This window comes from Periplaneta americana, chromosome 2, assembly GCF_040183065.1.
Source record: "Periplaneta americana isolate PAMFEO1 chromosome 2, P.americana_PAMFEO1_priV1, whole genome shotgun sequence".
Taxonomy (NCBI): Eukaryota; Metazoa; Arthropoda; class Insecta; order Blattodea; family Blattidae; genus Periplaneta; species Periplaneta americana.
Window position 1 is genome coordinate 25,898,969 of NC_091118.1, and position 23,565 is coordinate 25,922,533.

General features: G+C 33.9%; 1 protein-coding gene across 5 annotated transcripts in view; it reads right to left on the reverse strand.

Moving 5' to 3' along the window:
- The window catches only part of LOC138691027 (uncharacterized), a 55,251-nt gene extending 31,958 nt beyond the window's left edge, over positions 1–23,293 (reverse strand). For 3 of the 5 annotated variants that reach the window (XM_069812710.1, XM_069812676.1, XM_069812701.1), the window contains exons 1-5: positions 22,992–23,293; positions 10,156–10,297; positions 9,682–9,706; positions 6,618–6,913; positions 558–739 (exon numbers count right to left, since the gene is read on the reverse strand). In XM_069812710.1, coding sequence (XP_069668811.1) covers positions 558–739; positions 6,618–6,913; positions 9,682–9,706; positions 10,156–10,242 — 590 coding nt within the window. In that variant the 5' untranslated portion in view covers positions 10,243–10,297; positions 22,992–23,293. Of the gene's footprint in view, positions 1–557; positions 740–6,617; positions 6,914–9,681; positions 9,707–10,155; positions 10,298–16,561; positions 16,583–22,991 lie in introns of those variants that run through there. The other 2 variants (XM_069812683.1, XM_069812692.1) reach the window with 2 other exon arrangements.
- Between the last annotated feature and the right edge of the window lie 272 nt (positions 23,294–23,565).

A 23,565-nucleotide genomic window follows, 5' to 3' on the forward strand; every position in this document is an offset into this window, starting at 1 on the left:
TGCTACGATAGTTCATCAGAAACTCTATAATATGTTTTATATACAATGGAATGGACGACGAGGACTTCGGTTATGGCCTCCACGGTCTCCAGACTTCTTAACATTTTTCTATGAAGGTATATGGATAAAAACGTTTTGTAGCTATAGACGACTACAAATAATTAACTCACCAGCAATTTTCACAAGTAACACTTAAGCATTCCAGAAAAATGTCATAATCGATTTGAGATTGTCTTGATGTAGCGCAATTTGAATGCTTTTAGTAGTATATGTACTCTATGCAGACTTTTGATCGCAGTAGCAGCATTAAATTAAATTATGTTTATCTGAGAAAAATGTAACGAATAACTTAATATAACAATGTTGTAGTGTTGATTTTCCCAGAAAGTATATATAGTTGTTACTAGTTTTGTTTTACATGAACTCGTTTATCACGTCTGACATTTCAAAACATAGTTCTTCTTTCATTTGTCAAACGAATTTTTTGTCACGCTGTATTAAATTATAATAGTAAGTAATAATATTATTATTTTAGCAATGTTTATTTGATTACTTACTCAGCTGCATCATAATAAGAATTCAAAATGGGGTCTTGATATTTGTCAAGAATTTCATTTTTCGTTAAATTTGTGGATATATATCTTGGTTTTGAAACAAGAGTACTATTAGAGTTGTTGTCTTTCCACACTTTTAATCTGTAGCAACTAGAATAGACCATATTGAAATGTATATACACCTTCTGAAAGAGAAATGTAAATGTTAACAATCTATGCTTGATTAAAAATTCATTACATCACTTTTACATTCAATGTTACCTTCATTTTATTGCAAATTTCAATTTTTTCATACAACCAAACTATTTTCAAAATTTCCTTTGCATTTTAATTACTCCAGTAAGTATCGAATAAGCTAAGAATTAATGGGGTAGGATGGCCAATTCCTTCTCTCCTCCATTATTAAAAACAAAAAAAATGTGTCATTGGAGTTGGTCATATTCCCAATTTTCGATATGAATGATATGTTTTTATTGTCTTATTGACATCAGATAAGTTATTTGTACAAAAAATACCTTCGAAGACACGATTACTTTAGGAGGTGTCTTCAAGTCCTGCACTATCTTTTACAGGATTACATTTTTTCAACAAAAGTCATCATTATTTCCGAACGTAAAAATGAATTATGAATTCGCCGCCTAATATATGTATATACAGGGTGAACAATAAATAAAGAATATTATTAATAACTTCTTAAATTTTAATTTTATTAAAAAAACGTTTTATACAAAAGATGTTGGAGATAAACCATAGAATAAGATACCAATGTTCGAAAAAAAAGTTAGTTATTCAAGCATACAGGGCTTGACAGTAAGCTTAATTTTTAATGACACTCTATATTAAAATTTACATATTCCGAATCTCCATTAAATGTTGCGTACGAATGCGTAGACATCTTACGCATTCACCCGTTTTATGTATTTCAACTGTTTATTAAACTTGTTTCGTGGGCTTCAAACTTGAGACAAATAAGTATGTAAAATCATGTTCAGTAGGCCATGAAACTAAACAAAACACCATCACTAACCAAACTTTGCCACATATGCTCAAAATGAGAACCGTTTACACCCAAACAATGTCCAAGCCTATTACGAAAATAGTGTATTGCAGATATGAGATGGAACAGGTCAGTCATGTAACTGTAAGAAAGACAATGGACTGTTTCCGTGATAGACTGGAACATTGTTTGACGTGAAGATCCTCATTTTGAGTATCTGTTGTCAAGTTTAGTTGATGGTCGTGTTTTGTTTAGTTTTATGGTTTACTCAACATGATTTTATATATTTGTCTCAAGTTTCAAGCCCACGAAACAAATTTAATAAATAGTTAAAATACATTAAACAGGTGAATGGGTAAAATTTCTATACATATATAAGTAAAATTTAATGGAGATTCGGAATAGGGGAGAGTCGGGTAGTATCGGACATCGGGTAATATCGGACAGTGCGTTTCTTTCATCTACCACCATATGGTAGTACCTGAATGACATGGTTACGTTTCTCTATGCGACATCACAGAAACGTAACCATGTCAATCAGGTACTATCATGGTGTGGTAGATGAAAGAAACTCACTGTCCGATATTACCCGATGTCCGATACTACCTGACTCTACCCTATGTAAATTTTAATATAGGGTGCCATTAAAAAAAATAAGTTTACTATCAAACTTTGTATGCCTGAATAACTAACTTTTTTCGAACATTGGTATCATATGCTATGGTTTATCTCCAACAGTTTTTGTATAAAACTTTTTTTTTTTTGTAAAATTAAAATTTCAGAAGTTATTAGCAATATTCCATACTTACTGTTCATTCTGTGTGTGTATGAAAGCACGCATCTTAACAATTTTTTTCAGGAACTTAATATTTTACTGGTAGTTCTTAATAAAACAATTTTTAAAGCAGATCATTATAATAGTGTTCTTTCTCGCTCCGCTTCCTGTAAGAATAAAACAATAGCTTAATTAAGTTCCTAACCGTGGACTTAGAATAGGTAAATTAAACAGACTTTTGATGAGTGAAATAAAACCATACAACTCTAACATAATAGACAATATAATACGTAAGACAAAACAAAACCACAAAAAAACAGAAGAATACAACACAAACACAAGAACACAAAAAATACATCACACTAACGTACGAAAACAAAAACACACATAAAATTGCAACCTCATTCAATAAATTAAACTAAAACATCGCATACAGAACAAACAACACTCTACAAAAACATCTCAACACACAAACAACACAAACAAACAAATACAACCACACAGGCGTATACAAACTCAAGTGTAACACCTGCAACAACTTCTACATAGGACAGACAGGCAGATCATTTCAAACACGTTACAAAGAACACATCACAGCCATAACAAAATTACAAAACACCTCCACATATGCAGAACACATCACAAAAATGCCAACCACACCTACAGAGACATCAACACAGACATGGAAATACTGCACATCCAACCAAAAAGCCAGAAACTCAACACACAAATTATGAAATATACTTACTTACTTACAAATGGCTTTTAAGGAACCCGAAGGTTCATTGCCGCCCTCACATAAGCCCGCCAGCGGTCCCTATCCTGTGCAAGATTAATCCAGTCTCTATCATCATACCCCACCTCCCTCAAATCCATTTTAATATTATCCTCCCATCTACGTCTCGGCCTCCCTAAAGGTCTTTTTCCCTCCGGTCTCCCAACTAACACTCTATATGCATTTCTGGATTCGCCCATACGTGCTACATGCCCTGCCCATCTCAAACGTCTGGATTTCAAGTTCCTAATTATGTCAGGTGAAGAATACAATGCGTGCAGTTCTGTGTTGTGTAACTTTCTCCATTCTCCTGTAACTTCATCCCGCTTAGCCCCAAATATTTTCCTAAGCACCTTATTCTCAAACACCCTTAACCTATGTTCCTCTCTCAGAGTGAGAGTCCAAGTTTCACAGCCATATAGAACAACCGGTAATGTAACTGTTTTATAAATTCTAACTTTCAGATTTTTGGACAGCAGACTGGATGATAAGAGCTTCTCAACCGAATAATAACAGGCATTTCCCATATTTATTCTGCGTTTAATTTCCTCCCGAGTGTCATTTACATTTGTTACTGTTGCTCCAAGATATTTGAATTTTTCCACCTCTTCGAAGGATAAATCTCCAATATTTATATTTCCATTTCGTACAATATTCCCGTCACGAGACATAATCATATACTTTGTCTTTTCGGGATTTACTTCCAAACCGATCGCTTTACTTGCTTCAAGTAAAATTTCCGTGTTTTCCCTAACCGTTTGTGTATTTTCTCCTAACATATTCACGTCATCTGCATAGACAAGAAGCTGATGTAGCCCGTTCAATTCCAAACCCTGCCTGTTATCCTGAACTTTCCTAATGGCATATTCTAAAGCGAAGTTAAAAAGTAAAGGTGATAGTGCATCTCCCTGCTTTAGCCCGCAGTGAATTGGAAAAGGATCAGATAGAAACTGACCTATACGGACTCTGCTGTATGTTTCACTGAGACACATTTTAATTAATCGAACTAGTTTCTTGGGAATACCAAATTCAATAAGAATATCATATAATACTTCCCTCTTAACCGAGTCATATGCCTTTTTGAAATCTATGAATAACTGATGTACTGTACCCTTATACTCCCATTTTTTCTCCATTATCTGCCGAATACAAAAAATCTGATCAATAGTCGATCTATTACGCCGAAAACCGCACTGATGATCCCCAATAATTTCATCTACGTACGGAGTTAATCTCCTCAAAAGAATATTGGACAAAATTTTGTACGACGTCAACAAAAGTGATATTCCTCGAAAGTTACCACAGTTCGTTTTGTCCCCCTTTTTAAAAATAGGTACAATTATGGACTCCTTCCATTGTTCTGGTACAATTTCCTTTTCCCAAATAGCAAGTACAAGTTTATAAATTTCGCTATATAATGCACTTCCACCCTCTTGTATTAATTCTGCTGGAATTTGATCGATACCTGGAGACTTGTACTTTTTCAGATTTTCTATCGCAATTTCGACTTCTGAAATCGTGGGTTCGGGTATAAATGGCTCAGCAGTTTGTATTTCAATATCGTCCGGATCATTTCTATTTGGCCTATGTACATTTAGTAGTTGCGCAAAATAGTTTTTCCATCTGTTTAGGATTGATGAAGAGTCTGCAAGCAAGTCACCATTCTTATCCTTGATCACGTTTACCCTTGACTGATATCCGTTCTTAAATTCCTTTATACCCTTATATAAATCTCGAATGTTTTTATTCTTACTATTTGTTTCTACCTCATTCAGTTTTTCCTTCAAGTAACCTCTCTTTTTATTCCTAAGTGTACGACTTGCTTCCCGTCTTTCATTGAAATAATTATCTCTATTCTCCTCAACTGGATCCTGTAAGAATTTCAATTTTGCCTGTTTCCTTCTTTCTACTACCATGCAACAATCTTCATCAAACCACGGTTTCTTTTTCTTAGTTTCATAATAACCTATGCTCTGCTCAGCTGCAATTTTGATACTATCTCTGATATTTTCCCACACGCTATTAACATCTAATTCTTTCTCAACTTCGTCGGAACTTTCTAAAGTGGCAAACCTATTCGAAATTTCGACCTGATAATTTTGCTTAGCTTCCTCGTCCTTTAATTTCAAAATATTGAATTTAGTAATATTAACTTGTTGCTCTACTCGCTTGGCTACTGATAATCTTTCTCTTAATTCTCCAATCACCAAATAATGGTCAGAATTACAGTCTGCACCTCTGAAAGTTCGAATATCTACTATACTAGTATGTCTCCGTTTATCTATCAAGACGTGATCTATTTGGTTGTGTGTCAATCCATCTGGAGAAGTCCAAGTATATTTATGTATATCCTTATGGGGGAATGTTGTACTTTTGACAATTAAATTTTTCGATGTGGCAAAGTTGACTAATCTAACTCCATTGTCACTACTAATTGCGTGTAGGCTCTCTTTTCCAATAGTTGGTCTAAAAATATCCTCCCGTCCTACTTTAGCGTTGAAATCCCCCAATAAAATTTTCATATGATATCTAGGGAACTGATCAAAAGTATGTTCCAATTCCTCATAGAAGCTATCCTTTATATAGTCGTCTTTCTCTTCTGTAGGGGCGTGAGCATTTATAACTATGATGTCGCACCATCTACCCTTAAGTACTAAATATGATAACCTGTCACTGATAAATTCGACCTTTTTTACTGCTGATTTTATTCTTTTATGTACAAAGAATCCTGTTCCTAATTGGTGATTATTGTTTCCTTCCCCATAATACAACAAGTAATCTCCTATTTGTGATATGCCATTCCCATCTAACCTAACCTCTTGTACTCCTACGAAGTCTATTCTATATCTAGCTAGTTCTTTTGCTACTAATGTTACCCCTCCTGTTCTATAAAGACTAGTTACGTTCCAAGTGCCAAATCTCAAAACCTTATTCCTTTGCTGTGGTCGTGCCAGAGAATCAGTCCTATTCCGAGGCTTACTGTAGGAATTCGTAACAAGCTGTTTTTTACGGTGATGGGTTGTTAGCCCTTCGCCCAACCCCCAAGCTGGAGGACCACCCCTTATCGGCTGTCCACGACTGCTTATTCAATATATTCGCAGCTACCCTCCATATCTGGAGGCCGTCTCCTCTATCCGCAACCTGAGGACGCGCCATGCCGTGGTGATAGGGACCCACCATACATGGTTATGAAATATACAGACACACGAAAACACACCCCAACGATATTCTCAACACATAACTCAATTTCAAAACACACACACTCTTTGACTCTACACTACGAACGCATCCACACAGGAAACAAGAGGCCCTAAGATCAACAACGACCAGTTCCGAATATGACCGAAAATAGATCGAAACATGTTAATAAGGTACGTTAAAATTTAACACAAGAAAGTTCTTATCATACATATTCCGAAGATGAAATAAAACATTTAAATTTCTAAGGATTAAAAATAAGAACATCCTGTACAATAAACTGCTGTTAGTAAATAGCGATAATATGTAGCCTATTACCTCCTTACAGGACGCGTAGTTTCCCTTCATGTATATAGACCTTTCGTTCTCGTCTATAATCAGCACCTCTCTCGTAGAATGCGAAAACCATTCCGAATCATTACCAGGAGGCTTTGAGAGAGTTGCAATGCCAAATTCACTTCCATTACATTTCGTTTCTTCTGGGTTGTCAAGTGTTTCCAGCGAGAATGTGTACCTTCCTGTACAAAGGCTTTTGAATACCGCGGTGACAAAGCCACTTTCTGGTTTAATCTTCCATTTGAAGTCCGGCATTTCACGTAAGCAGTCTCTTCCCTCTGGTAAAAAAGTATATATTTTTTATTTAATCACTAAGCTGTTGTTAAGGTATGACTTGACACATAACATTCAACCTTAGAAGTTTCATCTGTATATATTTGAAAATTTTACCAAGCACAGAATACCCATAAAAACTAAAATAACTACAGTGAAATAAATCAGTTCTGTTTAACAGTGTCAATAGAAAGTAATACAGGATGATTCATAAGATATGACCTGCACTTTAGGAATCAGTTCTAAAGAAGAAGTATATTATACAGGGACATCACTTTATTTTTACCAACATTTTTAACATTAACCTGGCTATACTCGGAAACACTGTTGCCCCCTTCCATTACAGGAGTTTGATGTTGCTAGTGCAATATGTAAACAAATTATTTTACTAGGTATAGGAGGAGAGAAAAGTAGTGTATCCATTTATGTTGTAGGGAAATACGAAATTACGATTTTCAGTTTGATCATCACTTTTACGGAATTTATCAAAATACAGTAGAGTAGTAACATTTTTTTTTCAAAAACTCAACTTTTCAGGCGACTATGTTCGTTATGTAATGTCTACTTTATTTAGCATATTAATTATTGATGTTATCATACAATATAGAGAGTGCATTTAAATTGAGAGGGTCATAAGTAAAGGGCTGTAAGTGCACTTAAGTTACTTTTGAGAAAATGGGGTTCAAATATTTAAGCTTTCGTATAATCGGTGAAATTTTTATTTAAATTTTAATGTGTGATGCGATTAAAATATCTCTTTGCCACTAAAATTTTAGATACTTTTGCTTACACTGGATGTACTTAACTCATGTTATTACAAATGTCACTAGCATTCCTTTGCTTCTAGCCACCTCAATTCAAAAAAAGCTAATCTGAATTTTTAAACAAGTTGCTGAAAATGGTTGCCGTTCATTACAATGCAGTCTTCAATTCAGTACGAATATTATTAAAAACATTTTGAAGCATATTCTCTCAAATTGAATTTATCGTTTCTTGAATATAATTTTTTAGTACGATATTATTAATATAGGTTCTTTCTTCTATAGAAAACGCAATCATATTTATGAAACACACTATACACTGCAGTGTTTACTTCACTGCTTGAAGACTTCGAATGCAACAGCGGCCGTAAGTTTGTGTGTCTGACGGGAGCAAGGACATTAGTAAAGGGGTGAGAGTGAAGTACATTCAGAAATGCAGGTACAATAAAAATGCAAGTAAAAATAAAATGATGTCAATGTAGTATTATTTCATTGCATTTTTTTACGTTTATTGTATATTGTTTGTTCTACTATATTGCGAATTAATTTTATATAGCTACCTTAATTGGAGCGTAGCTTTATTGTACCACATATTTAAAATAGATAGGCTACATTAATTGCTTGAGATTATTAGAGATCTCTTAACAATCAAATTTAAAAACAGATTAATATGAAAACACAATTTCATAGCATTAGTTTCGAAGGTTCTGAATACTTTCCGAGTAGGCCTATCGTGGAAACTTCAAGTAAAACCGTTTTGAAAATCTTAGGTATCCAAGTCCATATATAAAGACAAAAGCCTGTCTTATTTAGGTAGAAAGATATGTCTACGTGTTTTCTGAATTTTAGACAGCAGTAGTACAGGGACATCATTTTATTTTTACTTCAATTTCTATTGTACCTGAGTTTTTTAATGTACTTCACTCCCACCCCTTCTACTAATGAAGTTCAATCGTCCTCCACACAGATCCAAGGCCGCATATACAGTTATAGTAGCCTTACGGTCACAGTAAACAGTACATTCCAAAAATATGTTCGCGTTTTCCAGTGACGAAAGAGCTTTCAATATTGAATCATTTTCGGACAAGTACTGTCGTCCATTTGCCTACGTCGCATCCCGGTTTCCCCCACCAGCTTTTATTCGCCTGCTAGTGACTGGGCTGTCTTAGCTCTTTTCTGAAAATATTACTTTCTGTTAGGAATTGGACGTCTACGTAATATTATACAACTATTTAAAATAATTTAAATGAAAGGGCCTCGTTATGTAATTAACGACCCAACGACAAAACCCCTTGGACGGACAGTAGATAGTATGTCTGAGTAATTTTATCTGTGAGGGTCGGGCAGAAGTGAAGATTGAATTTACAGTACGTAAGGTACTCTTTTATAAAGTAGGTACAGAATTATTTCAACATGAGTTACTAGTACGAAGGACGAAACTGGTATTTGAAATTAGGTACAATAGTCTATAGTGCGATAATATGCACAAAAGAACTGAAGACTGTATCGAAATAAACGTCCACCATTTTAAAAAATGTGTTTAAATATCCATATTATGATTATTTTTAAATTTAACTTCATTCTCTATATTGTACGCTAATGTGCTGTAGACAGTATAATATACACTGCATAATGAATACGTCCACATGGACAGCTCACTTCGTAAGTAAAAACACTCATTGTTAATACAGTACTGCATTTTGATTAAACAAAAATCCAATGAAAATGATCAAACTCAAAAACGCAATATTTCCTAGTTTACGTAAATGGATGAACTACTTTTCTTCCCTCCTATACCTAGTAAAGTGATTTGTTTGTATAGTACGCCAGTATCATCGAACTCCAGTCGCGGAAGGGGGTAGCAAACGGCGTTGATCCAGAAGTATAGGCAAGTTAATATTAAAAATGTTAGTAAAAATAAAATGGTCCCTGTACAAATACTGGTAAGTGATTATTTAAGTGTCCATTATAGGTCCATTTACTTATTAATTAAAAAACTGAATTTTACTTACCTAGACAAACATCCTTTGCGTAGTTCTGAAACAATACACAACACAATAAGTACATGTGATGAGCTAGTCTTCAACAATGGGTAAAGATAAGAGAAATAGTATAATATGACAGATGAAGAAAGCTGTAAATTCGAAGTTTATCGCTACGTGGTGGAAGTTTACAAGCCTGACATTCAGTTTAAAAATACATAATATTGTTTAAAGTCCGCAATTTACTATACAGAAAAATGCTTCTGCAGTTTTTACATATTTTTAGCTTTCTTACACGCAATCACTGCATTAATCAGCACACATTCTTAGGCATATGGCTATACTTGCCTGCCTAGCGGAACCTGTTACTAGCTAGACCTCAAGCAAATAATCTTACTGTGTAAGCGGTTTCAGCGTTATTGCATCACTATATATAAAGTCCTGAGTTACTTTATTTTCTAAGTAATAGACTTGTGATTAGACTTATATCGTTTCAATACTTACATCTGTTCCTGGACAAGGAAGTTGCCTTCGTTTGCCTTGGCATTGCAACACAATAATTATGAACACAAAAATCACTCTTGCCCACATTCTCCTGTGTTCAGGTTACATTTTCGCCATTGTTAAGGAGTCGTCAAGTCCACAACTGCAACCAAACGGAAAACATAACACAGTAATTTAAATACGAACCTGAAACAGGGGCGGCCCGTCCTTATGTGCTACAGTGCTACAGCACAATGATAATTTTTGCTCAAATAATGTATTTGCAATACCATAGTATCTGATCTGCCATTGACATTTCCCGTGGTTATGTTCATGACGCGTTATAGAGTGTTTAGTCTTCGCTCTTCGCTCTTTGGTGCCTCAGGGGGTTCGTTGTGCTACTCAGAACTTACATGAGAATGTAGACAGTTAATGCGCATTTGCGAAGCTGAAATCACTGCTCTGATTGGCTATTTTTACGCGGGGAAGTGCTGTAGTCAGCTTCAGCACAACACAGCTTGGAGAATGCAAAAGTAAAGCGTAACGAAAGAGTGCTTGTTTGTGGAAGAACTCGGAACTATGTACAATGTGTTTGGTAATTCAAGTGTCCAACCACTGCTGCCATCTACCTGGTTTTTGAGGTTCCTCCTGAATGTCAGTCCAGAAAATTGAAGCCAAGGAATTACGTGACATTATAATTCTGGAAACTACTTATCATTTCAGTCTTTCAGCTACCTAGACGCAACAAAATTGTTAAACAGCAAATTTTTTGACAATTTTTCGCATAATTTTCCTGAACACGAACTTGAAGTTGCTGTCAACAGCTATACTGTACTAAACAAAAGAGTGTTAAAGATACAACTTGGAGTTCCTTATGGAAGACCGACTTCCGAAATATAGATGGAGCTGTTCAATTGTTACAATACATAACATAGCCTCCAACAATTCACAGGATCCATTCTGTGAAGTAACGAAGTTGTTAAATATTTTGGTTACAACACCAATGACCACTGCTGAGCCAGAAAGATGTTTTTCTTTCTTTAAACGCATAAAAACGTTCGCCTCACTGCTCTTGCAATACTGTCAATAGAAATGAGTATGATGTCCAAGATGGACGGGTTTAACTCCAGGGTAATTGACAAGTTCTGCAGTAGGAAGGAACGTCGTATGGACTTCATAATTCGTCACTAGGCGAGTCTCAGATTAAGATAAATACATATAAGTGTATACAGTAGGCCGATATAGAGATTGTAGCACAATCATTAATTTGACCACCAGCCGCTACTGACCTGAAACTTAAGTCCTTTCATATAATATTAAAACACATATGGCCAGTGTCGCCAAGAAATGTTTAATTTGGCTTAACTAGTGTTAAATTAACACCATGTTTATTTTTAACGTTTTGTTAATGTATTTTCCATTTCTTCAACAGTATTTTGTTTAAAATAACCAACAATTAACTATAACAGTCGTTAACACTGTTTTAACCACTCAGTAGCAGTTGGTAATGATTTTGCACGTGTAGGGCAATTTTTTATTGGCTGATATTATTCTTTAAATTCTGTATTGTAGAGTAAGTCATCGTGAAACATGTATAAATCATAACCTGGTACAGTAGGCCATGATAGATAAATAATAAGAAAAATGAAAGTCGTAGGTGACTACTATTGAATACTAATAATATTATTACAAAGTAAGGTTATAGAGATATCAAATATTGCCCTATTTATATCGCTTATATTATTATATAATAATTCTTTACTACAGCGTTACCACGTTGAGGTACAAATGTATTTAGATCATTAGGTTGTAGATCGAATCATACGTATCCTATTATTATCGTTTCTCTTATCATATTATTATATGTGTTTGTGATGCCAAGTCTGTATTGTTTTGAACCTATTGCTCTAATAGACCTATCTTTGTTTTGAACAGGTTTCGTTTTGAAAAGGTTTTGAACAGGTTTAGTGTATTTTATGTTAACAAGAGAATAAGTTTTAACAGGAAACTCAGCTCTTATATCACATACAATTAAGTATAGATACCGGTACCTATAAAAATCGGTAAATTTAGTTACCTACATTATTTTATATTGGGTGTAAGATAATTAAACTTGTGACAAAGTAAAAAATTATACAATTTTAATGGCGAATAAATTTTCTAGTTCAAAATATATGTTTCGGTTTATTACCAGTACTACAGTATATGTTTAAAAACTTTATGAATATAATTGTGTACTTTTTATTGCAGCTTAATGACTGTATATGTGGAGTTTGTTTCCAAAAGGTACCAAATCCACAATTTTCGAAAAATGAGTTACAGATGGCAGCACATTCTTAGCTACCTCTAGAACGGAAACACTAACCATTTCTCTCGAAAAGTACCAAATCATATCTCCAGAAGTCACTGAAAACAGTGTTTTACAGCAGAAAATACCACATCCATGCTGAGTTTGATGCCAAAACATACCAAATCTCTGTGTTCCTATTGGTTCTCAACTTTGCGTCACTGATATGTCACGAGTTGTGCAGCAATTTCATTGGCTATTGTGGTGACGTATTAGTTGTTTGGGCGGCTGTGACATTAACGAACTCCCATTTTACAGTAATATTATAAATTCTGAGTCTGTTGTTAGAACAGTGGATGAGGATAACATTGTTGTTAATTATGATTAGAACAAACACAGCCTCTATTTTGTGAAATTTAATTAAGAATATTTAATAATATGTATTTAATTTTATAGTGTTTGAGAATAATTCCTGTACATCCCCATTCATAATACTGAGTTATTCCATGCCAATATCAAAGTCATGTTCAGGATGCTGAGAAAAAAGATTTGAAAGTTTTGCTAGCATCCATGGGCTATTGTGACATTATCAAACTCCCACTTTAGGCCTATAGTAATTTTATAAATTTTGAGTCTGTTGTTAGAACAGAGGATGAGGATAACACTGATGTTAATTATGATGATTATAACAGGAAACATAGCCTAAATTTGTGAAATGAAAAATGTTGAATTATGTATTCACTTTTACAGTGATAGTAAATAATTCCTGTACTGTACATCCCCATTCATAATACTGAATTATTTCATGCCAATATGTATCACATCCAATTTTGTTGCCAAATGTACCAAATCCAAACTAAAACCATCAATAACTTCTTATAAATGTGTGAAATATCTTAAATATATGCCTAAATATGATTGATGACATGTAAAGAATAGTGACACGAAGTCATAACAGTATATAATATTTTTTAAGGCCATGAGCAGTTTTTTTTTTTCATTTCCTGTAAAATTAGGTCTGTTGGATTTGGTACCTTTTGGAAACAAGCTCCACATATATTAGACTGTGGTATAACTGAAATTGGTTGCTGTTAACTACAAAGAATAAAACAAGCCAAACAATTATTGTATTGTTACCGTAGTCTGCAGCACACAACGTAAAATTTCTCTGTCTACAGGGTTACCACCACATGTGCATCATATTGTCCTTACTGAAATTTCTGTACTAAAAATTTTATAAAATTTCACTCCAAATATTTCTGTATTTTCCGTATGCAATCCAACATAAAAATTTCTGCTACCAATTAGCCTATGCCATTTCTATATTCTTGGCAGTTTAGATTACGTTAATTCTTCAAGAAGAGGAAGAAAAATATATTAAATACTCACAATATTCCCATACACCCAATATTTCTTTCTTGTTTACAAAATCATTCGTCGTTTATCGCACTTCTTCATCAGTTTAGTTTTGTATTACAAACTTAATATTATAGAGATTAAATGATTTGATTGTTGTTCTATAGCGATGAGCACTTATATTCTGAATCTAGCCGTTGTAAGAGCCTACTAAGTAGAGAACACATGTCTCAGCGCTTCTTATAGTATAACGACGGAAATAAGACATTCTATAAAGACGCAAATAGCCGAAGACAACTGGCACCCATCTAATTTGTAGTATCATCTTGACTTCCTTTCCCCCACAACCGCATTTCCTTTTAAGTAATAATATTTATGACCATGACTTAAAGATTTCGACTCTCCAAGGTCATTTATAGTTATTTTTATTTAATCATACGCAGTATCTCTTTATTTCATGGTTTCAGTGTAAGATGTACGATCTCTGTTGATATCGGACGGAGATTGTACAGAATACAATAATTCTCTCAGTACAATTTTTTCATTTCTTGAAGTAGGAAAACTGTACGTTTTTCTCCTCGCTAGGTATGGGGGGAAAGTAACGTCATTTGACCGTCACGTAGAAATGCAACCCCATCATCCCTCGTTCTCCTTATCTTCCCCTCGTTACTCTTGTATTCCCTTCGTTTTCCTTCTATACTCCTTGTTTTCATTGTCCTCCCCTTGTTATCCTTATATTCCCCTTGTTCTTCTCTTATTCACCATGTATTTCGCCTGTTCTTCATGTATCCCCCTATTCTCCTTGCACCCCTCTCTTCGCCTTCTCTTACCCTTGTTCACCTTGATTTACCTTATTCTTCTTGTATTCCCCTTGTTATCATTGCACTCTTCTTCTTCTTGCATCCTCCTGTTCTTCTATTCCCCTATTCTCTTTGTATCCCCTTGTTCTCCTTGTATTCTCCTTGCTCGCCTTGTATCCCCATGTTTCCCTTGATATCCCTTGTTCTCCTTGTATTCCCCCTGTTCACTTTGTATTCCCCTTGTTCGCATTGTATTTTCCATGTTCTACTTGTATTTCACATTTTCTTGTATTCTTCTTTTCCCTTCATCCTTGTATCTCCCTATTCTTCTTGTATCCCCTTGTTCTCCTTGTATTCCTCTTGTTCACCTTGATTCCCCTTGTTCTCCTTATATTCTCCTTTTTCGCCTTCTATTTCCCTTAATACATAACAATACATAATATTACATTATTGTAGATTTAATTGCTGATAGGAACATCACTGAATCACACGACATAATATTACATCATTGTAGATTTAATTGCTGATGCGAAAATCACTGAATCACACGACATAATATTATATCAGTGTTGATTTAATTGCTGATACGAACATCACTGAATCACACGATATAATATTACATTATTGTAGATTTAATTGCTGATACAAACATCACTGAATCACACGACATAAAATTACATTATTGTAGATTTAATTGCTGATACGAACATCACTGAATCACACGACATAATATTACATTATTGTAGATTTAATTGCTGATACGAACATCACTGAATCACACGACATAATATTACATTATTGTAGATTTAATTGCTGATACGAAAATCACTGAATCACACGACATAATATTACATTATTGTAGATTTAATTGCTGATACGAAAATCACTGAATCACACAACATAATAACACATCATTGTATATTTAATTGCTGATAAAAAATCACTGAATCACACAACTTAATAACACATCATTGTAGATTTAATTGCTGATACGAACATCATTGAATCACACGATATAATATTACATTATTGTAGATTTAATTGCTGATACGAACATCACTGAATCACACGACATAATATTACATTATTGTAGATTTAATTGCTGATACGAAAATCACTGAATCACACGACATAATATTACATCAGTGTTGATTTAATTGCTGATACAAACATCACTGCATCACACGATATAATATTACATTATTGTAGATTTAATTGCTGATACAAATATCACTAAATCACACGACATAATATTACATCATTGTAGATTTAATTGCTGATACGAACATCCTGAATCACACGACATAATATCACATCATTGTAGATTTAGTTGCTGATATGACAATCATTGGATCAACGACATATCACATATGTGTAGATTTAATTGCTGATACGAAAATCACTGAATCACACGTTATAATATCACATACTTGTATATTTATTTGCTGATATGATGGTCACTGAATTAAACAAAGTAACGTCACATAATTGTACATTTGATAACAGCGCATTTAATTTCTAATTGGAAGATCACTGAATTATATTAAACAATACAACATAACTGCATATTAAATTTCTTGCATAAAGTTTAGTGAATTACACCAAAGAGTATCACATAACCGCAGTTTTAATTCCTAATACAAAGATCATCGAATGACACAAAATCATTTTTGATATAATTGCTGATATGAAGTTCACTATATTACAAAGAATAATCTCACATAGGCCATAATCGGATTTTCTTTTCGGAATGAAGATCACTGAATTTCTAAGGAAATTTTACTTACTTCTATATTTATATAGCTTTAATTGTTGATAGGACCAATAATTTACACCCAATAATATCACAAGATGTCATATTTAATTGCTGATAGAATTGTTTGTGTCTAATTTACACTAAACAAAGAATACTGTAATCTGTTGATATAATTCTCAAATAGTAATAACACAATAACTCGTTCGATGTCAGTTGTCTACTGCTTACCATCTCTGCCACTCAATTTGAGATTCAGGAGTCCAGACCAGAACGATAGCGATAGAACATTATTACTTCAGAATGGAAATCTGCGGAAGGAAACTGGAGCTGCGGTTCCGTGTCGTACTTAATGAACTCTGTTCTGAATGAAAAGTCTCAAATTAACACATAACATTTACCTTTTCCTCTTCAGTTTCCTGTTTCATGCAGACAGGATATCGCTGCATGCTGTGACAATATAGCGGTCTTTCCTGCTGTAAAAGTTCCACTATTATCCCCAAGGTTAATAAAAATGCCACAAATTTCGTGGCACTTGCATACTCTGAAAAAAACTACTACAAACTGATTTTTCAACAAAAGATTTTCAGCGGATCGTGTGACTTCCTCAGTGTTGATTTTCATACAATCATGTGGCTAATATTCTCAATTTTTATTTTCAAACGATCATGCGATCATGTAGAGTTTTAGACGACAATGTGATTACACTTCTCTTTTTTTTTTTTTACTTTCGTACGATCATATAATTTCCCCACTGTTGATTTTCGATCATGTGATCTATTAATTGTTGATTTTCGTACGAACATCCGACCTCCTCATCGTTGATTTTCGTGCAATTATGTGACTTTTTCATAGTTCATGTTCATACAATTATATGAAATACTCATTGATTATTTAGATAATCCCTCGAGAACATTTCTCAGCCAATGAACGAGCTCTTTGACGCTAAAGTGACCAATGAGAATCGAATTACACTGATATAGTTAAAAGCATGGTGCTCAAAATTAATAAATGATATTTTTTCTCTTACGTTCTTATTTGCATCGTCTCTGCTTTGATATATCAGCAATTAAGCAATTACGTGAGTTTCAACATGCAACAATAACTAATTACAATAATTTCACAATTAATTACTGTAAGTAGAAACGTTTACAATAAAATTAAACATGTTGAAAATTATAGATAAGCAATGATAAAAGAGTTTAAAAAGTGTTGTTATAACCTTAAATGTTCAGTTGTTTTTATTCCAAGGAGCCTTTTATTCTTATCATCTCTGCTTCGATTCGACTGTTTTTCTGGATCTTATTATTATAACCTCGAATCTTTAGTTGTTCAGAATTACAGTTGTTCGAATTTGGATTATCTTGCCGAATACAATTCGTGAAAATAGTTATCCTGAGGTCATTTAATGTCGCTTTTAAACTCATCTTTGCTGTCATGACAGCAAACATTCGTTAAGCTCAATTAAATTAGCGGAAAACTACCAGCACTCGTATTATAGAAGATAATCATTCATTCATTCAAGGGCAGGTCTTTCACTGAAAACCCAGCATTCTCCATCTTTCCTATTTTTTGCCTTTCTCTTATCTCCGCATATGATCCACGTATCTTAATGTCGTCTATCATCTGATATCTTCTTCTGCCCCGAACTCTTCTGCTGTTCACCATTCCTTGCAGTGCATCCTTCAGTAGACAGTGTCTTCTCAGCCAGTGACCCAACCAATTCTTTTTCCTCTTCCTGATCAGTTTCAGCATCATTCTTTCTTCACCCATTCTTTCCAATACAGCTTCAGTTTTAATTCTGTCTGTCTATTTCACACGCTCTATTCTTCTCCATACCCACATTTCAAATGCTTTTCTCAATTTTTATATTCAGACAGCCATCCTCATTTTTATTTTCATACAATCTTCATTGTTGACTTTCATACGATCATGTGAGTTCCTCATTATTTTCACATGATGATGTGAAATCCTCATTAATGGCTTTTATATGATCAAGTGTCTTCATCATTGTTGATTTTCAGATGACCATGTGAATTCCTTCCTCACTTTTTTTTTATTTTCATACGATGATGTGAATTCATTGTTGATTTTCATATGATCCTGTGACTTCACATTTTCTTTTAGCATACAATCACATAACTTCCTTCCTCGTTGATTTTTATATGGTCATATGACTTCCTTCCTCATTTTTTTTAATTTCATATTATGTGAATTCCTCATTATTAATTTTTATTTATGATCATGTGACTTTCAATTCTTATTTTTATACGGCCATGTAACTTACTCACTTTTTAATTTTCATACTATAATGTGACTTCATTCTTCATTGTTGATTTTCATACGATCATGTAGCTACCTTGCTCATTTTTTTATTTTCATACTATTGACTTCCTTCCTCATCGTTGATTTTATACGACCAAGTGACTTACTTCTTCATGTTGATTTTCATACGATCATCCGACTTCTTCAATGTTGATTTTTAGACGATCTAATGACTTTTTTCTTCATCTTTTATTTCCATATGATCATGTGACTTTATTTTTTAGTGTTGATTTTCATACGATCATGTGACTTCTTCATTTTTATTTCCATGCGATATTCTTAGAATGGCCTCTTTTTCGAAAAGTTAGTTGTGATAGGAGGTTTATAAATAGCAGATCTACGGCTCGCAATAGAAGCCTGTCCCTGATTAAAATGGTAGTGGTACCAGGGAATTTTTTATCAGCATCAAAATTTCGTAATAAAAGAATGAGCCCGTACAGCAATCACCGTTCAATATGTTTTATATTGGCGAATATTTATGCTACAATATGTCTTATTTCCATTAAATGTTGAATAAGTACAGTCCGCTGAATACTTCAAACGGAATCATTGTAGCAAACATTGATGATGCCTTACCAAATACCAGAAAACCACAAACTCGGTAAGAAGGGTACATAAAATGGCATTATTAAAACTGAAGAGTATACACGTGTAGTAAAGAGATTTCCATCTTCCTCACATCAATTTTTTGTTAATATAGTGAGCATAAAGAAGGGAAAGGAAACTCAACGAAGATAAATGAGACAGTTGTATATGACAACAGTTGGCTGCACTGATTAAGCAAGTTAGACGCTCCTGGCCGTCACTGTACGCTGCGGACATCTAGTGTGAATATGGTAACTTCCAGCTATTCAACTTCTTTACTGGAGTGAGGACGTGAGCCACGAGTGGAGAAGACTGACGTCAGCGTTCATCTCTGACGTTAGCGGATTACGCAACTGTTTCCATAGCAACCTTCCTGCTGTTGAATTGACTCTACAACACTTCAATGCACTTCTTGTCTGCATTTATACATATTTTTGACAGACTACCAGACATTTTGAAAGTTATTTGCTTCTATAGTAATGAAACATACTTCCTCTGAATGGTGTTTTTATGCCAAATACTTTTCCTTGAACCTATCCACTTAAGTTCTTGAGTTTCAATGCGAATACGCAAGTAGCAATGTCAGGACGATCAGTGTGTTTTTCATGTGAGAGCAAAGCAGTAGCTATTTCAGGTCATTGTGGATTTTAGGTCAGAGTAAAGAAAATGTCAGGTTTGCCATGCTTTCCAACAATAAACATAGTATCTTTGTATAGCGTTGCATGTTTCGTGAACTGTCTTGAAATGTAAGGGCAGAATCACTTTTTCCTGCTAAGAGATCTTGCTGAAGTTATCGGGAGATTACAAAATCTTGTAGGATTCTTATTTTATCAGTAAGTAATACTTTTTGGTCTTCCTTAGGAACTGTAATTTTTATGCTTCCTCCAGACAATATCGGTCTACCAAATATTGCTGGATTAACTTATGTGACTAGTGAATGTATGTTAGCATATTTATTATTTTAGTGTGTGCGTGTTTTTTCTATTCTGAAAAGCCATTATTTCTCAAAACTGGCGACAGATGGATTTTGGAAAATAGAAAAATTATGTAGGAAAATTGACATTTCACTCAAAACTACTATTTTTCCGCATATCTTTGGGTTCCAAGCTTCAAAATGAGGGGTCATTAATTAAAATCTGCTCAGCAGTTTTCCCATAATTTTGTTAATGATCAAGAAGGTCGTGAGCGTTGTTTTGGAGACAAATGAAATTGTTTGAGAAACAATTGAAGGCATTGAAGATTACGGGTAGAGTCGGCTAACGTAAAATAGTACCGTAAAGTTCTACTTTTCGAACTGATTTTATCAATTTATCTAAGAAAATTAAAACTCGAGTGGGATTTAATTGACTATTTCACGATTAGAAGAAAGTATATAAAGATTAGAAGAAATAAAGTAGTACTCTAATACAATAAAATATTAATTGACTTATGAAAATTCTATTTCACTAATATTAGCTTCACCAAAACGTTTGAACGGAGCCGCCATTTTCAGTTGACTATCTATGCGGGAAACAAATGACGATCGCAAAGCGTATTTTATAGCACCGTAAAGAATATGCAGTTTGAAATGTTGGCAAACAAAGAAACAAATGCTAGGAAAGTGATAGAAACAAACAAATGCTAGGGAGTTTATAAAAACAAATGTTAGGGAGGTGATAACAATAATTGTAGAGATAAGCAGCCATGATTGGTTGAAACACGTTGTTCCGTCCGTTTTGTTGGTCAAAAGTAGTATGACGTAGTAAAAGTGTAATAGTCAATGTAAACTAGTCAAATGTAACAGTATCAAACGAAATATGAAGAGTTCGCGGGAAAAACGATGAATGTCACATTTCTGTTAAGGATTAGATAATGATCTAATTGAGTCTATAACTGCAAGATGTAGTGCTGTTTCTATAGAAAATAAAGGAAAGGATTACTGTATTCGTGGTGATAATTCTCCTTTTTACCATTTTTCATAAGAACAACATTAAATTTCGTAGTGATCCATTGAATTAGATAATGACATCAACCTTAAGAAAACTGTGACATTCATCGTTTTTCCCGCGAACTCTTCATATATAAACAGAAATATAGTACGTGGTCTACGTTTCACTCATTTTCTTATCAAATCTTAAGAGGGATATTTATTCATAAAACAGTATTCAGTACCACCATCTATTTCAATCACAATTTTAAATACTGTGAGGTCATTAGTTCCGCTCCCGAGTCGTTTATACATTCTTTGTTGATCATTTGCAACAGTAGGCCTATGTTGCGTGATCTCAGGGAATACGCCTATGCAATCTTTTCCAGACGACATACTAGAATGACGGACACAGTGCATAGTCTATGCCAAACTGTTATTTCAGAACTGTTTCTTGGGATCTTAAGGACAACAGGAACCAGCGAAGCAATTTAAAAAGAAAAAAAAAACGTGAGTGTTTGGCCGCTACGAGCCGAAGATGAGAAAGTTCTTGCACTACTGCAAACGTGTAGCAATATCACTGAATGTTCGTGCAGTGAGAGACTATATATGTTAGAGTTAAATTATTCTTTAGAATTTAAAAATGAAACAATTGGTTTATGATAGCTAAAATAGGACATGAAAAATAAAGCATTAAAAACCGAATTGGTTGTTTATAAAACACTACTTGAATCAGGCATTGCAGTCGTCGATTTCCGTTGGTGGAAAAAGTGAAAAAAGTGAAGCAAACATGTAATGAAGGTAAGATTTATAATAAAAAAAAGAAAATTGCTTAGAACGACACATCCACGATTTTCGTAATTTTTTTTCTGGAAAACCTCAATTTTTAGGGCTGCTTTCCAAAACAGAAGTGAAATTTTTTCGGAAACGCTTATTTTCAAGTATTTTCCACTTCATAAAAAACGAAAATGGCACATTTTCACAGTTTTTAAGAGAAACTTCAATTTTAAACCTGTTAGGTTAGGTTAGATTACATTACGTTAGATTAGGTAAGGTTAGGTTAGGTTAGGTTAGGTTAGGCTAGGTTAGGCTAGGTTAGGTTAGGCTAGGCTAGGTTAGGTTAGGTTAGGTTAGATTACGTTAGGTTAGTTTTTGTTAGCTCATTTGTTTTATATGTGTGAAGTTAAAATAGTTTTTAAATATATACGGTTCCGATATATTTATTCACTTTCTTTTCCAAAAACAGTCTAACATTGAGCTTTAAAAAAATGTGAATTTATTTCATTTTTTTTCTGTGAAATGAAATATAATTTAAAGGAAATGTTCTCGAAAAAATTCAACTACTTTTTAAAAATAAGACTAAAATTGAGGTTTTTTTCAAAAAAATAATAATTACGAAAATCGTGTCTAGACTATGTCGTTCTATGTAATTTTTCTTTTAATTTTTTCTTTAATTGAGCCGTTCAGAGCAGAAGTGGTGTAAGTCAAAATTGGGTAATGAGGTTTAAAGTAAAAATTCTGACTTACATCACTTCTGCTCTGAACGGCTCAATTATAAATCTTCTTTTCACAGATATTTTTTACGTTTGTTTGACCTCACTTTATCCACGAACATAAGTTGACGATTGCGGTGCCTGATTCAAGTAGTATCAGTGATTTAGAACTTTATCATAGTGCAGAAAATTATAAATATTTTAAATCAAATTTTCAATATGCTCGTGGTCTTGACAGTTTTGTCTGAAACATAATCCATTGGAAATGTCTACCACAATTTGCATCACATCTTATATTACACAAGCAATTCTTATATATTCGTTATTTGTAAATTTTGTCTTGAAAGCATACCTGAATACACAGCGTTTTGCTTATCCTGGAGTTCTCTGCACACTCCGAGATCAGCTATAACACAGAGGAGCGCCGGTGTGAAGAATGCTGTTCATGTTAAATTCCAATTGGAGGCTTATATAAAACGAGCAACACAATTTCAACAAGCAGTAATTCATATAAACTTACATAAATTGCAAATAAACGCTGTGATACACATATTTTACACACGACGGCAAAAGATTCATGTTAACTGTTAAAGTTCCTCGTTTGCGATTGAAGTATGCGCGAACCTCGAAGCGAATGATCATTGACTGACTCAACCAATAGACGTCAATGTCATCCCACCACAGAGCAGTCATAGTGACGTCACCACATCCATTGCTAGTTACGGAACGAATTGGGAATCACAGTACCGGTATAAATAACGCGTTGTTCACGGTCGTGCATTTGCTTTGTTACTAGGGCTAGGATTTTGATGACCTATAAATCATGAAAAAATGTCCTAAAAACAATGCATTTATGACTTAAAAATCTTTAAAAAATGTCCTTAAAAATCCCCTAAAATTTGATCTTACATAATTTCCTTAGTAGG